The following is a 16,809-nucleotide window of genomic DNA, read 5'->3' on the forward strand; positions in this document are numbered from 1 at the left end:
CAACCTAATTTTCATCCAAACGTAAAATTAGCTAGTTCTTGTTTATGCCTGAACCTGTAGCTATATTTAGAATAAATAATTTTTACTTATACTCGAACCAAACGAAACCTAAAAGATGCGTTCTAACTATACATTTTACTTTAAATAAAAATTAGTTTAACGGATAGTAATTTTAGGTTAGTTTTTAAGATAGTAACTAAATAAAAAAAAAAAAAGTGTGATGCATGTGGCGCGCCCCCTTAAATTTGTGTGCTCATTTTCACCACTGGTCGGCAGAAACTTTCTATATATACTCAGGAGTGTAGATTACTGTTATGAATATAACCCCTGTATTGCATGGATATATACAACTTAAATTTCTGATCTGTATATAACGTGAGCAAATTTTCCTTCATACTATTCAAGCTTTTGGGTAGATTTGTTTATTAAATTTAACTTTTATGCTGGAATTAAACACTGTTAACTTTTGATCATCTAGCAACACTGTTTTTTGTGAGCACATAGTTTATGAGCCTTAATTAGTAGGACAATACTAACAAGCTAGCATCCGTTGGATTATTACATTTACCCTACAAGTAATATGCTAATAAGCTAATTGGCATAGTATAAGTACAAGTCTAATTAAGCAAAACATACATGGTAACACGCGCGCGCGCGCACACACACACATATAGATATATATAGTGTAGCTATTATACTCTTATGAAATGGCTCTAACGGAGCCATCCGTTACCTTTCTCCTTCGTCAGATCTGGCATGAATCTAAATACAGATCTAATGAAGGAAAACTTATGAGCAGTGCAGCTACTATACTCAGAAGAGTATAGTAGCTGCACACACACACACACACTCTCTCTCTCTCTCTATATACACTGCTTGGTGCAGTAGCACTTGCGCCAGAATCCCCTGCACCTGCCACCGGAGAAGCCCTCGTGTTGACACACGACCGCGCAGTTATCGTCGTTCAGGCATGTCCCCTTGAACCGATGGCTCTGCGACTCGCACAACCTCGCTTCTCCTATCGTCGCCATCCCTGCATATATATACATCCAGCGACACGGTTTGTACCAATATTGTAAATAGCAGATACATAGCGTTTGAAGTGTCTTATAGTGAAAAATGGATAGCGGGCACTACGAATCTATATATAGCGAGTTTCGCAGAAAATTATTTTGAAGAAAAAGACAACTTAGCCATTACCTTTTTCAAAATATTTTGATTTAGAATAGCAAAACGATAAAAAATAATTATAATCCATTTAACAGGCTTTGATCATTTTATTTAAATTCAAAAACTCAACCCTATAAAATATTTTGACCCATTTACAATTTTCAAAAGCCCATTTACAATTTTCAAGCTTTTGGGCACATAGCATCTGATTCGACCCCACTTTGTTGCATCGCTATATGAGTCTAATGCCAATAAAGCGGCCGCTATGAACCCGTTCTGCAATCTCCTCTAATACCATTCGATATTGCACATTTGTTAAGGGCCCTGTTTGATAAGTTACATCTGTTTATTTAACAACACTAATACGGTAACGTGTCGAAAGTAATTGATATCACCAATTAATATCCATAACAAAGTAGAAAAGTACCTAAATGATCAAACCTAATTTTTCGACTAGAGATTTTAAAACTAAACCGAATTACCCTATTACGTTATTGTATGAACTATGGTAAAGTATGAAAAATGCATATGTTGCCTTAATTAGACGATTGTTAGAATAGTGTTGACATAATTAATTCAAAAAAAAAGCTAATTAATTATTACCTGAATCAAACACGACCAACAAAAGCAACACTAATCCAATTTTCACATCCTTACGCTCCATATCCTCAGGGTATTATTATCTACTTGATCTTTTAGGACGTCGATTACTATGTAAATAAACTATATAAGTTTTTTTTTTTTTTTTTTGAGAGAGAAAAGTGCTGTAGCACGAATATTTATAGCAAGTTTTGGAAGGGAAGAGGAGTGTCGTAACGTGCACGTAAGACGCGGCAGATGCCTTCATGCATGCACCATCACGTGGAGGCTCGTGGTGGTGAGACTTGGGCTAAATTTGCGCTTAGCAACACGTACAACATGAATTAATTCATAGAGTAGGACTACTATGCTATTAGTAGTATCTAGATTTTCGTACTTTTAATTCGTTTTCAATAACTAAACTTTCGAATCGGTGATCAGCTATGTTAGATTCGATCTAACATATTTGAAATGCCTAGAAAAGAAATTTTACGATTTTTGATATAATTTACCCCTTTTTTTTTTTGAGAGAGAGATAGATATAATTTACCCATTGATATGATCAATAACTTTTAGCGGTTGATATGTGCCTTTTAAACTCTCATGGAATAGAACTAGTGCGCTATTAAGAGTACGGAGGCCTTCGTGATCCTAAACCGTTTCAATAATGAAACTTCGAATTGACGAATGGTTCTGTTAGACTTGATTTAGAAGTGCCTATAAAATAAATTTTGTGATTTTTTAATATAATTTACCTATTGATCAAAATGACTCAAAATTAATAACTTTTAATGGTTGATATTTGCCATTTACATATTTAACGATGTAGAAGTATTTAAATCAAATGAATTTTAATAGAAAATAGCTTTTTTTTTTTATACTTATATAGACCTGAGGTTTTTATTCTTGATTTGAACTTATTCGGGCTTAAAATATGTATTAATATTTCAGGCCCGGATCGGTCCAAACCTGTTCGATGCGGTTTCGGTACAAACTAATTGTTCCAACCCAGCCCGCGTATAGTTTTTCGGCCCCAATCCAATCCCTTTAGAAGGATTTGCCGGATAGTTGGCGCTAACTATTAATTCCAAAAACTCGAATTGTTAAAAAGATACAACCGACTCACTATACGAATCTTGAATGTGATTCAGCTCAGCAAACCTCATGTCGTTTTAAGCATGACTCGATCCAATCCGACCTTCCGCTATTTCAAACGTATCCAACCCAACTTTCTGCTATTTCGAACGTGATTTGACCAACTGGCCTCTTACCCCCATATTTGGACGTGATTTGGCCAACTAGCCTCCTGCCCCTCTCCACAGGACAGGATGCTGACCTTTTTAAGCTAAGCAAATTTGGGCCCAACAACTCGGCAACCCAACCCACCCCAACAAACCTTATTGGACTGGGTCAGGCCCGGTTAGGCTGGGTCAATGTTAATAAGGCATATTGATATTGAAATTAATTGCGAATTGTTGAATATAAATGTTAAAAACATCAATCAATGCTTAAGATATTAGAGAACACCAGCACATCAATGCATAGAAAAAGAGTGCTGATTATATGTATTATGAAACACTGTTGTTTAATAACTTAAAAACTTTTAAACTTTTAATGAACAACAATTATTTTATACCTTTTTAATACAAATAATTTGTTGTCGATAAATGTATCAACTGCAGCCAATTTGAGTTACAAAATAAGTCCCACTACTAATTAACAAAACAACATAAATCAAACTCTCGCATACACATGCATGCATGAAACTAAATAGTAATTAATTATATCTCACTTTTATTTATTTATTTATTTATGGGCACAACACAAAGGACCTTCACACACACATATAAAACAGCACCTCTCGTTTTTTTATTTCCTTAAAACACACCAAAGTACGTACGTACACGTATTTATCCACACCATACATGCATTCACTCTTTGCATGAAGCAACAACTACCACAGTACGTACGTACCTTCGTACGTACCATTCTTATTATACGTATGAGAGACTCCAAAGTTAAGTGTACTGCAGTGAACCTTGTACATATATAGCTTGGTGCATCAACATGGCTTCTGGCACATGCATCGGCGTCGCAACCCCTCGCAGTCGCCGGCACCGAACCCCTCCTTCATGCACGTCTCAGCGCAGTGGCGGTCGGAGATGCACGGGCCCCAGAACCGCGCGCTCTTTATCCGGCAAATCCTCGCCTCCGCCCCCGGCACCACCACCACCGCTGTATAAATATTGTAAATAAATTGCAAAAGAAAAAAAAAGAAATTATCATGATCCATTTGTATCATTACAATGTGTGGGATTATACGTAATGTCACTTACGAGAGGCCAAGAGGAGAAGCACCATGAAAATTGCGTACGTAATTCCCTTCTTGTTCTCCATTAGTACAAATTAATTACTTAAAAAAGAGACTCAAGGTACCCAAAATGACTTGTGATTTATATGTATACAAAACTACTTGCATATATGTATAGTATAATATATATTATATATGTGGAACCAAAGAATATGGTGAGTCATATAATATCATATATTAATATATATATAATAGAGTGAGCTCCTTGATCGCTATCCGGGAAGCATGGAGACCTCTCGTGCTTACCAGCTCGTTTTCGAGTGTATTGTGAACTTTCGAATCGTCAATCGGCTCCGTAATTGATCTACAGCCGTATGTGGAGGTACCTGTCTAGAAAATCAAATATTATTATTTTTCGCAACTATTCTTTTGCCTAGGATGCGAATGGGCTCAAAATCAACAAATTTCAATGGCCGTAGTGAGCCGTTTGCAAGTTTAACGGTGTAGAAATATCCAAATCACGTGAAATTTTGATAGAAAATTCTTTATACTATATAAAACAAGATCAATATCTTTGATTTAAAATTTTAATGTCATATTATTACATTTTGTAATATTTTTATTTTCAGCCGTTGATTTTGAGCCCCTTCATTCACTAGGCAAATGATATCGTAAAATCATAAAATTTATTTTCTAGGTACTTCAAATACTCTAGATCAAGTTTAACGGAGCCGATCGACGATTCGAAAGTCGCAACATCGAAAACGAGCTGGAAGCACGGAAGGCTCCGTGCTTCCGATAGCATAGTAGCCTCACTCTATATATATATATATATTTATATATAAATATGTATCCATATATGTATATGCAATTAATGTACGTGGGTTTGGTGGAGATGGAGTGCGAGGTGTCGCGGAGGAGAGGGTGATGCGTCGCACGTGTGGAGAGTGGGGAGCATGCAACTACATAACATATGAGGATGCCACGTGGACTTTTAGATTGGTGCCATGATGATGATGATGATGATGATGATGATGATGTCAAAAATTACTAACCAATTGATTAACTCCCCTTGCCTCGAATTGCATTGTAATAATCTATATTTAAACGTACGGTCGATATATAAAAGCTTAGATATTATTATAATTTAATAGTGTAATAATAAATAAATATAAGTATGAGACGTAGTGTCATTTGATTTGTGATAACCTCTTAATATTATTTGGCACATGACATGCACGCATGTGACAAAGCAGTAATAATTATTCTAGCACCCAAAGTACCAAACATATATTAATTATTTATTCGAATTAATCAATACGTTAATCTTAGTTATATTGGTTTATGGGTACGTAATAATATTTCCTTAATTAAAGACGTGATCATGTCGAACCTTTTTTTTTTTTTTTTTTTTTTCTTTCTCGTTTTCTATTGGAAATGCCAATTTATATTTTTCAATTTATCAACTATATAAATTTGATCAAATTTGAAGTTTAATCTCTGGCTTGTAGTTTAGATAGGGAGATATATATTCAGAGGATTATTTAAAAATGATAGATTTTAATTTTCTGAAGTGCTTAATTTTATTCAAATTACACTCATGTAAAGCTCCGGTCGAGCCAAATATAATTTAGAGAAATTATTGACAGCACTAAGACTAATTCTGAACTGTTGATATTAAATTATTTTTTTAATTAATATATGGTGTTAAAGCTAGTCCTAAGTCCTCTGCTTTCTGTATCCACTATTTTATAGTTAATATTTCTTTTTATCATTAATTCCGTCTCACTGGACATGGCATGATTCACCAATATTAAACATGTGAACGAAAGTATCAGAACTAATCCTGAACTGTTTTTCTACTAGCTAGTTCGATTCTTTTGGATATATAACGGCTTGCACCAGATACATTTATACATTTTGTGCACTACTTTTCATTTGTCCTCCATCTGAATGTCTATATCAATTTTAATGTCGAATGGTCGAGATTGAATTACCAGATGGAATGGAGAACAAATCAGCAGATCGATATGATGCACGGATTGTTCAGATGCGCTGGGCATAGATAATGATTCCTTATGTTGCCCTAGAAAGGAACAACCCATGTTCTACTATGGAGGGGATCAGAGGTACTGATGTAAGGTTTGATTTCAAAGTTACTTGCCAGTTGGGTCTTAAAACGACAGAAACTCAGTGATTTTGGCTAAATTACAGAAATTTTTTTTTATAAATATTTATTTTTTTACTTTCTCTTTCTAATTTTTAAAAAATCTATATTTTACCCTCTTAATATTTCAAAATTTTATGTTTTAACATCTCTTCGTTAGAGTTCCATCACTATTCTATCTATTTCTTATAATTTATATTAAAAAAAACTTTAAAACGACAGAAATACATTTAAAAAAACTTATAAAAAAAAAGATGATAATTTGGTCATTTTGCCCTCTCTATTAATGTCATATCCTCCGAAAAATATTTTTAAAATTCTAAGGGGACAAAATATAGATTTTTAAAAATTAGGGATGAAAAGTAAAAAAAAAAAAGGTATTTACAGAAATTTTTTTATAATTTAGCCGAAAATGTTTATTCAGATTTTTATAATTTAGCCTAAAATGTTTATTCACTAACTAATTGAGTTATTCATCATTCAGAAAGTGTTGCAATCCACCTCAACCAATAAGAGGTCGTTTTGACGATGAAGGAAGAGTACAAAAATTCAACGGTAGAGATGAATCTAGTTAATTTGTAAATTATTAAATTATTTAATTATTTTATAGAAATTTTTACGCACTCGGATGTAATAAATAATATTAGTCATATGAGGACATTCACGATGCCATGATAAATGAATCTGCTTTGGTGTCCGTGACACTGACTCAGAGATCTATTGAGGAAATAATAATGTAGATAATAAAAGCATAAAACCACATTAAGTACCCCTTAATTATAGGCTATTTTGATATTGGTCCTTAAATTTTATTTTTCTTGATTAAAATACTCATAATCTCGTCTAATTTTACAACTTCAGCTACATTTAATAAGACAAAATTCTAATCTTAACAAAAGTCTCATATTACTTGTATAAAACAAACCCAAAATCAAGTTGAAGAAAGATTAAAAATATGTCCAAAAAACCAAGGGGTCTCCATATATTTTTACCTACAATGGATATATAGGGACTCGATTCATAATAGCGTTGACTAGGGTCATGGCATATGCATGTGATAGTGTTGTGTTCTTCAAGGCCATGTGCAAATCCACGTGGGTGTGGCCTTAAACACACACCATTATTGAATCTTTTTGTTACATCAAGTACTTTCACATTGTAGACTACATGTTTTCATTTATTACATAGAGAATTACTTTGTTATGCTCAAATTGAACTGCCCTAAGTTGTAATTACCAACAAAGTTTATTTAAACCATTCATGTACACCATAAAGAGTAACCAAAACGTAGTTTGTTTCGCTGATCATAAAATCATACTGAATCTGATCCTTCTTTACTGATTGAACGTAATCAGATTCAATAAATATACAGCCACCTTCAAATACATTATTTAAAAGTATAAATTTGGCATTTAAGTACTGGCTAGTTCATAAATAATTTAATGCTTATTGATACATGTTTATGAGCATAAAACATGAAGCATCTTAATTTAAGAACACAAGATATATAACATGGCCACATGATCATCAAAGGGCTTTATATATTATGTGCTTGTTAATATTAACTAAGTTGCATGGTGTACTAGCATCTAGCTTTGTTTAGAGTGTGCTTGACTTAACAAATATTCCATTAGCACACAATCCTATGGTTCATTGGACTAGTCAAATGCATACTGTTTTTTCTTTTTTCTTTTTTTTTTAATAAGGTTGACTAGTCAAAGATTGGTATAGTTCATGAGTATACTGGGAGTCGCGTAGCTGTTGAATATAAAATATAAAAATAATATTAATTTTTAACTAATTCTGATTTTAGAGGCACATAATTATTCGTATGATATCACATCAGAAGATACATAAGTTCGTGGCGATTTCTCTTTCTTAACTCCTTAAATGGCCAATATATTGAACTTTACTACATTCTTAATTTGTAATCTCTTAATTAGGAGATTTTTGTTTTTTTCCTTTTATTTTCTTATGCCTTTTGGCTTGTGCTTTTCAGAATTTTGTAGGTTTGCATTTTTCTATTCATTTTGGGGCAATTAAAATAAGCAAAATCATAAAGTTAGGTCGAAAATATATATAAAAAAGAGGCCCATAACATCGAAAAGGCGAAAAACCTAACACAAAGATTTGGACCTTCACCTGTAATTTGTTATTCAGAAACCTAACATATGTGCATGCATTGATTGAGGCATTTACCTGTATCTTTCAAATAGAAAAATACCATAATGTTGTTGTTATCTTAAATATCTCTACTAGCCAAATTTACTTCTTATTATTATATTATAGAAAAGCTATTACTTATACTTGTCCTCTGTCGGTTATCCATTTCATCTCGTATTTCAATCACAGTCCTCTGACTTTTGAACATAAAAAATGAATTCAGCAAGAAATATGAAATAATTGAATTTTCAGTTAACTTGAGATTTCGAATATCAACTATCAAGTTCTTGAGCAAATCTGCTAAATACGGATGAGTTAATAACATAGTTAGTTAATTCAGATTCGGCAAAAATTTGGTACGGATATAATACGCATAAAATTTGTTTTCTAATTTTTAAATTCGTTAAAAAATTCGGCTTAAAAAACGAATTCGGTATAAAATATAAAATATAAGATAATCTATATTTACATATAAAAATGATAAGTTTTTTTATTCAGATTTTCAATAATTCGGGAATAATTCGCGAATCATTCGCGAATTATTTGGCTGGTCCAAAAATTCGCGAATAATTTATTTTTTTTTGAAAAAAATTCGTAAATGGACTGTTTAATTCTGATTTTTCAATAATTCGCGAATAATTCGCGAATTAACTAACAAAGATTAATAGTAATATATTTTTTGAGACATATTTAAATTTAGATATGTTTTGAAATGCACTGTTTTTTATGAGACTTTTCAGACAAGTCCCCGCAAAAATCGGCTCGTTGTTTTCGATTCCCAACATTATTATTATTATTTTTTTCACGCCCCGCAATGAATGGAAGTGTAAAGCCCCCTAGGAAATGGAAGTCCCCTATCACTTTATATACCCTTTTTTTTTTATTGTGCTCTGCTACATGCTTTTTATATGAGGGTCATTATATTTTTATTTATCACATTTATTTTTAATTTTACTATAATGTGTTTTAAATTTTTGTGAACTCTAAAATAAGGAGCGTAAAGGTTACATCTCCCTTTTAGAGTATACATGTATTTTTTTTTATTTTAGAAAATATTACAAATATCTCCCTGTGGTATACCGTACACCATGTTTGATCATCTATAATTGCAAATATTAAAAATTTCGTCCTTGGTTAAAATTTGGTTAAAAGTTTGAGAAATCTATGTGTTTGCAAAAGCACACAAGGGCTAGAGATACAGAAAGGGCGGATTTGGGTAAGCAGAGGTGTCTTTGGTAAGTCGGCTGGAATTTGGGATGGATTGAATTTTATCCTATTTTTTAACCTGACTTATCATTATATGCGGGACATGTCAGCAAGTTTTTTTTTTCACTTATCGTCCTATTTGGAGTGGATCAGAATAGGATCTCCACGAGCCCGGATAGCAATGCAAACGGATTCGGGTTGGTGGAGCTCCCGCCTCGATCCGCCCTGACAAGGACAGTAAATGGTAGAAAATAAACAAATTCGTGGCGGAAAACGGGATAAATTTTACGATCCTAGATGGATTCGGAGCAGAAAACGGAAGAAATTTTGACCCGCCTCAAATCCGTCCCGAATCCGCCCCGCCATGATCTGCTCTGAATCCGCCCCAAAAATTATTTATATTTTAAAAAAATGTTCTTAAAAAGTAATATATTTACAAAAAAGTTCAAAATACAAATAAGTTAGTACTCTCATTTCTAATGTACATTTGAAACTTTTGAATTTTATTTTGAATTGTGATTGATATTTTTTATTTTTATAATTGATATTGTTAAATTATATATGTAATATTATTAAAAATTATTAATTTATATTTTATAAAATATTAATAATATTACAATTTTATAAAAAATATTAGCTGGCGGGGCAGATTCGGGGTGCCGGTGGGAGGCGGGTTATGAGGCGGGGCAGATTATGGAATATATTTTTTAACTCTCACGGATTCGGGGCGGGAGGTGGGGCAGAATTTTGCTAGTCGGGGCGGGAGGCCGGGTGGGGCTCCCGCCCTCATATCCGTTCTGTTTGCATCCCTAAGCCCGGATCCATTTGTCTCCCTAGCTAGGGCATGCCACATGACACCACTATAAATCACCACTAGAGTTCCCTATTTGCTACATTGATAAATCATAGCTCCTCACTCTTTCTCCCTCTACAACAAAAGGCAAAAATCTACAGAGAGAAAGAGAGAGAGTGAGTGTGTGTCCAAATGGCACAAAACTCCACCACCCGCTCAAGCAATAGAGTCAGCTCTGTGGCCTCTATCGCCACTACTGTCAGCCACCATTACCAGCACCCGAGCTGCGGCCTCGGACGCCTCATCAGAAAACTAAAGAAGCAAAGCAAATTGCTTTGCATGACCCCTGCAAGGCCCAGGAGTAGTGCATTCCACTGCCAATATGATCCTCTTAGCTATGCGCGCAATTTCGACCGCAGCGGCTTTGGCACCGCTCTCGACGATGATTCGACACACTTCTACTATACCTTCTCGTCGCGGTTCGTCGCCGTCTCGTCGCGAGTATCTCCGTCAGATTAAGATTATCTCTTCTTTTTTTTTTTTGTTTAGTGGATAAGTTGTGAGTTTGGGTGATTAAGAGTATGAGAGATGTTGTTAATATGCAGTTTTTGTTAGCTTCATATATGTTAAACAAGGAGGATGAGTTAATGCTGGAATTTTTGTTCTGAAAATTTGGAATGAATGGTTTTTGGCATTGCTTATAATATTTTATAATTTCGTAAAAATTGAAAATTACTATTCTCAATTATTGTAATGTAATTATGAGTTAATATGGTTCCATTGCTTTGTAATATATTTAATTTTGCAATGAATATTGTAATAGAGCATAAAGTTTTATGGCATAATATTTTTCAACTACAAGAAAAAAGTAGAGACCAGATCCAATGTATTGGACCTCATTTCAATGATAAAGGATATATTTAAGCTAGATTTTTTATTTTTTTTTAACNTACACCGTTTCACTCCTCCGTTTCACTCCTTTTTCTTTGTCTTTGTTCGCTGTTGTAAAATACGTCCAATGATTAAATCTGAGTAATTTATATTCTACCAGTATTTAGACAACATCATCTTTTAGTAGTAGTTTTCTCCCCTTTTGACACTTGAAAACGACACTCGTTAATGTTCTTGTAAATCAACTCGTCGAGATGTCGTTTTTTTTAAAGATTAGTTTGTACATTCTTTACTCATGTCTCTTCCCTTTCTTCTCTTATAACCCTTTTTTTTCTACTGTATTAAAACGTCAAGTAGTGACTTTATGAAGCCTTAGATCCTCAGTCACACTGGGTAGGTAAGCATTTCAAGGAGCAAACCCCTTTTCTTTCTTTTGTGGTACTATCAATTTGTATTCGTGGAAACGTTAATGAAGTCGACAGAGGAACTTCAGGTGCGTAGAACTGTGTAACCTGAAACGATCTTTGAGTAGTTAGTTGGCTTGAGGCTATAATATTGGGGACCTCTTCGTACTTCTATTCTTTTTGTCTGATCGTTCTTTAACCTTCCGGTTGAGTTTGTCCTGTACAGGTTTTGATCTGTGTTGGTAGTACGTTTTAATGAGTTTTCGTTTTTATATTCCATAAATCTACTAGACCGAGTATAGATTTTGATGAGTGTGTATTAAACCAGAAACACAGAAAGGAGATATTTGGTCATAATTATACCAATTTTCAACAGGGTGTACGATGGATAAGATTGGTACCTTTTATTGTTGAACTCCTTCATAAGTTCTATTTTTTCACTAGTATCATCCGTTATTTCGTTAATATCATCAAGTTGAAATATTCTAATTCAAGTGTGGAGCAAATATGTATTAGTTGAACCTTTTTGGTATTAAGAGGGCTCTTGTGATCTAGTTGATCTAGTTGATAAGTTCATACGTTGATTGATAGATCTATAGTCTAAATTCCAATTCAAGACAAACGTTCAAACTATAAGAACATCTTAAACTCACTTAAGCGTAACGGCTATACTAGTTTAAATCCTCTAACAATTTGGTTCTCTCCTTCAAACTACGAAACTAGTCCCATCGTTGTATAGATGAAAACTTGTTCCTTTTCTTTAGAAAAAACCGAAATTATTTGCATCAATTTCTAGATTAAGAGTTATCATTTGCTACAAATTCAGCTAATGTTAGTTTATATCGAAACTTAAGGGTTATAATTCCTAGATGTTTCATTCTAGAGGTTTTGGCGTTTGTAGTGCTTCACATGTGGTGGTGATTCCTGTTTATTTGTGGGTATTCCTTAGTTTTTGAGATTTTTTATATATATATCATCTTTAATCTCCTCTAGCTCTCTACTTAGCGCACTATACCCTCTCTCTTTTATCACTAATGTAGACTAGTTCGACGAACAACTGGAGGAGGTGGAGGAGCTCTAGGCACTACTCGACGGCGTGCTAGCGGGGTATCCACTCCCACTTCTCGAGGCGTAAGACGCGGTGCGTTTGGGAACTTTATAGTCTTTTTTCCCCGGTTTTAGCCCCCTTTTCTTCGATCTAGCCCTAGCTCGTGCTGCTCTAGCTCCAGCTCGCGCTCCCCCAACGATCCCAATCCCAAAAACCCCTCGAATGCTGCGCGAGCTGCGACCGCTTATGCCGCAGCGGCGAAGAGCCCCGCTCTCCGCGGTACCGCTACCTAGCCTCCTCTCTCTCTCTTTCTCTCTCTCTCTCTCTCTCTCTCCCCAAACCTCTCGGGTGCAAGCAAGCCTCGCTCTTTCTTTCCCAACTTACCCTGGGTAATATCCGGTACTACCGGGTCTGGCCGGGCTAAGTATTTCACCCAAGATTGGGCCTGACAATATCGGACAATTCTTAGAGAATCATCTGGGCAGCGGGCAAATCGTAACCCCCGATAGATTACTATAACCCGGTTTTTATACGGACTATTTTTTATATATAGAAATAAAGGCACGGTACACAATGAACATCAATATTTACTGTGGAATCGAACGACAAATATTCGGTCGAGCACAAGTCGAGCTTTATTCGAATAGCTCTAATTAGAGAGTAAATTATTCGTTTAGCTTGTGTTCGACGTAAAAAGTCGAACTTTAGAATCACTCAACTTGTACTCAACCTGGTCGAGTGAGCACAAACAAAGCTATGTCGAGTTTATATATATATATTCTAAATTATTTTGTCATCATTATATTTGGCGACTCAAAAGCTAATTTCAGGTGTAATAGCCTTCATATGTATAATAAAAGAAAGTTATTGATACTATTTGGTCATCCAAGATAGCCTTTATAACAAAAGAAAGCTATAGAACCGTATGTGTGTTTTTGAGTTGAGATGTTTCAAGCTGTAGGTGTTGAAGTCCTTTTCCTTCTTGTTATGCTTTCTTAGTCTTGTTTCTCCGTCTAACAAATTCTCGGCAAATTCTTGACTATTGGAAAAGGTTGGCTTCAAAATGTTCTTAGGGGTCACCGCAACTGTGACCAACTGGGATGCCGAGGGCACAAGCTGCAGCCTTGTTTTGGAAGATAACCCTCTCGTGGATTTTGTCGAGCTTCCCGACACATGCCAAGGCCTTTCCTACTGTAACATCTTAAGCGGAGTTATTCGCGGGGCGTTAGAAATGGTTTGTTCCTATCTTCTACCTTTTTTTTTTGGTTTTTATTCCCCTTCTTTATGTCACTTCTCTTAATAAGTTATGGTGGTTCGGAACAATCATTGTCATTATGTTTCTCCCTATCGTGAAATATTAAGAGATTGCATCTCCTACGGAGAATAAGATAAATTATGTCCTTTTGTTTTGCAGTGTTATTTGTTAGGCTTAATAATGAACTGGAGTATTTATCAAGTGACTCATCCTCATCATATCAAAGGGTATTTTTACTTCTATTTTAAGTTATTGTTGTGTTTGTGCAGGTCTCAATGAAGACCGAAATCACGTGGGTTCGAGATATGCTGCAGGGAGACGACGCTTACGAGCTGCGCGTAAAACTTCTGAAGCAAGTCCCCGAGGAGTACCCATACAAAGATGATGATTAATAATTCTGATGTAAAATCAGTTGATTAATGTAGTAATAGTTTTCCGTTTGCCGAAAGATTCATTTACTTTTAGTGGTGAGTTCTGCCCTTGTTCATGTGAAAGAAACAAGAGTTCAGATTTATTGCTTGGCACTTTTCTGCATCCTGACGAATGGAAAATGTTTGATGTATTTCTTTCAACAGTTAAATGATCTGGTTCTAGTCATTCCTCTTTGCTTCTTTTTTTTTTCCCCTTCTTTTTAAATGAGTAACAAGATAAAATGTTACTATGAAACAAGAGTGGACAGTCTTTTGAGCCAAAATTGAAGGAAAGAGATGAGCTCTTATATTCCCTCATAAAAAGGAGATACAAATATTTGAATCCCTCCACGGACCCAATGCAACAAAATATACATTATTACTTCTCTCTCTACAACCATATATGAAATTATAGCAAGCAAGAAGTCCAACTATCAGATTGCCGACACTACGAGAATACTCGATATCGGCTTAGTTTCGACTTCTCAAACCAGGCTTAGTTTCGACTTCTCAAACCAGTGGTTTGTTCCCACGGATCGGAATCAACAGCACAAGAAGAGCACTTCATGACACGCGAGAGGATACCTCTCGCGGCATCGCCGTCATCTTTCCACGACCAACAGTAAGTGTCGCAAGTATCTTTCCACGACCAACAGTAAGTCTCGCAAGTATCGCCTCCTGAAACCCCGAAAAACTAAAGAGTGCTCAGCTCACTCTACCACTTGGAACTACACATAGAATATCTGCCCCACATTCAGCAGGCTCTCATGAGGAACATTAAAGATAACACTGTTTTCGCGGCAAATCCTCCGCAGAAAAGCATACAAGTAATCGATCGCGATCCTTTTCACAATCCCAGAGTCCCTTCGTGCCCTGATGATCGTATTCCCGAGAATGTGTACCACCCCAGCATCCTTACACCGATTCAGGAACTCCAATTCGCCCCCTACCGTCTGGCTCGTCTGGCCCGACGACCTCACCAAACTGCTCCCCCTAAGTGGTGATGATTGAGCCGGGACGATTGAATCATGGGACGAGTAACTTAGATCAACATTCGAAGAGAAAGTGTTGGTATAGCCGTTATCGCTAACGAGCAAGTCGATCGACTTGACCTGGGAATCCCTCAGCACTCTAAGTACCCTCTTAAACCAAAACATATCAAATTCTTTTCTCCGTGTGGATTCATGTTCCCGTATATGCATCCTTTAATCCAGAGAAATTCCCGTATTGTTTCTATAACTAACACGTCGATCTATATACATTTTATCTATTAAAACTCCCTAATATATACATTTACAGAAAAGGAAAAACAGTAATATAAACAACAATATTTGTATCTCATTGTACCTATAGTAGTAAGCTGAGAAAATGTCCCTGCCTTCGTAATAAACGTCTGGATACAGTAAAAGGACACGGCCGTTAAGTCCATTTATCATAATAAATAACTTAGTTCTTTTTACTCAGTGAAAAATCGATAGAAAACATGAATGCGACAGATATGATACGTAAAACACGTCTAACGAAAACGAGATTAACACAAGGGTACGGAGGAAAATCGTATGTGGCCGGTTCGAAGAATATAGTACACATTATTTCTGGTACACAAGCTACGAAAAATAGCAAGATAAGGTCCATGGAAAGAATGATAATGTTCATACAAGAAAAAAAGGAAAGAAAAAACTACTTCTATTCATACTCTATAAGTACGTATATACGGACGACTCAATAGTAAACGAATATATATATAGGGGAGTTTTAGACTTAAAAAAAAATACGTGAAACTTTTGAACTTAAACGATTGCACAAATAGAAAGAGTTCTTAAGTCTCTCTCATATACACATGTCTCTAAACAAAGTATCCCCATATATACGTTCTCGAATACATTCAAGAACAATAGCGACGTCTACAATATATAACCGGGCGGAAACAATAGCGTTGTCGACGACGTCATCAACGGTCAGTTCGGTGTTATAGACGCTGTATAAGCTATCATTTCGTTCGTGAACGTGAGCCGACAAAGGGAGCTCAGTCCCACCACGTATGGAGCTTTTTTAAAGAGCCAGTTTATATATAGGGGCTATAGTTAACCCACGAGTACTAAGAGACGTATCGACAATGGCGTCCCAAGTTTTTAGTTTCAGTCTAACGTTTACGTATACCACTCGAGCGGATTTACCATGTAAACAAATACATATAATGTACTCTAAATTTAATCCGTACGTTATAAACAACAATTACGAATGTTTCGAATGGATTTAAATGGCGCGAAAACTTTACCCATGGAAACTGTTGAATCTAAAATCATGGATTGGAAAATAAAAAGACTAAAATATTTAAAAAGGTAGTTAAAGATAAGCTTAAACTTGTAAGGACAGTTTTCTCAATTATACCAACCTATGAATAAAATTGTA

At 35.2% G+C, this 16,809-nt stretch overlaps 3 protein-coding genes across 3 annotated transcripts; 1 reads left to right on the forward strand and 2 right to left on the reverse strand.

The window, feature by feature from the left end:
* Positions 1 to 601: 601 nt before the first annotated feature.
* Positions 602 to 1,901, reverse strand: LOC109704532 (defensin-like protein 1). Its single transcript, XM_020225277.1, has 2 exons — positions 1,774 to 1,901; positions 602 to 1,033 (listed from the first exon to the last, which is right to left on the reverse strand). The coding sequence occupies exons 1-2, from the start codon at positions 1,832 to 1,834 to the stop codon at positions 864 to 866; spliced, it is 231 nt and encodes a 76-aa protein (XP_020080866.1). The 5' UTR covers positions 1,835 to 1,901; the 3' UTR covers positions 602 to 863.
* A 1,895-nt stretch (positions 1,902 to 3,796) lies between these two features.
* LOC109704531 (defensin-like protein 1) lies at positions 3,797 to 4,146 on the reverse strand. The gene is made up of 2 exons (XM_020225276.1): positions 4,086 to 4,146; positions 3,797 to 3,984 (listed from the first exon to the last, which is right to left on the reverse strand). The coding sequence occupies exons 1-2, from the start codon at positions 4,144 to 4,146 to the stop codon at positions 3,812 to 3,814; spliced, it is 234 nt and encodes a 77-aa protein (XP_020080865.1). The 3' UTR covers positions 3,797 to 3,811.
* Positions 4,147 to 13,743: 9,597 nt separating this feature from the next.
* Positions 13,744 to 14,584, forward strand: LOC109704534 (trafficking protein particle complex subunit 3-like). The gene is made up of 2 exons (XM_020225278.1): positions 13,744 to 13,966; positions 14,257 to 14,584. The coding sequence occupies exons 1-2, from the start codon at positions 13,796 to 13,798 to the stop codon at positions 14,377 to 14,379; spliced, it is 294 nt and encodes a 97-aa protein (XP_020080867.1). The 5' UTR covers positions 13,744 to 13,795; the 3' UTR covers positions 14,380 to 14,584.
* Positions 14,585 to 16,809: the final 2,225 nt, after the last annotated feature.

The sequence above is a fragment of the Ananas comosus genome, unplaced genomic scaffold (assembly GCF_001540865.1).
Source record: "Ananas comosus cultivar F153 unplaced genomic scaffold, ASM154086v1, whole genome shotgun sequence".
Lineage (NCBI taxonomy): Eukaryota > Viridiplantae > Streptophyta > Magnoliopsida > Poales > Bromeliaceae > Ananas > Ananas comosus.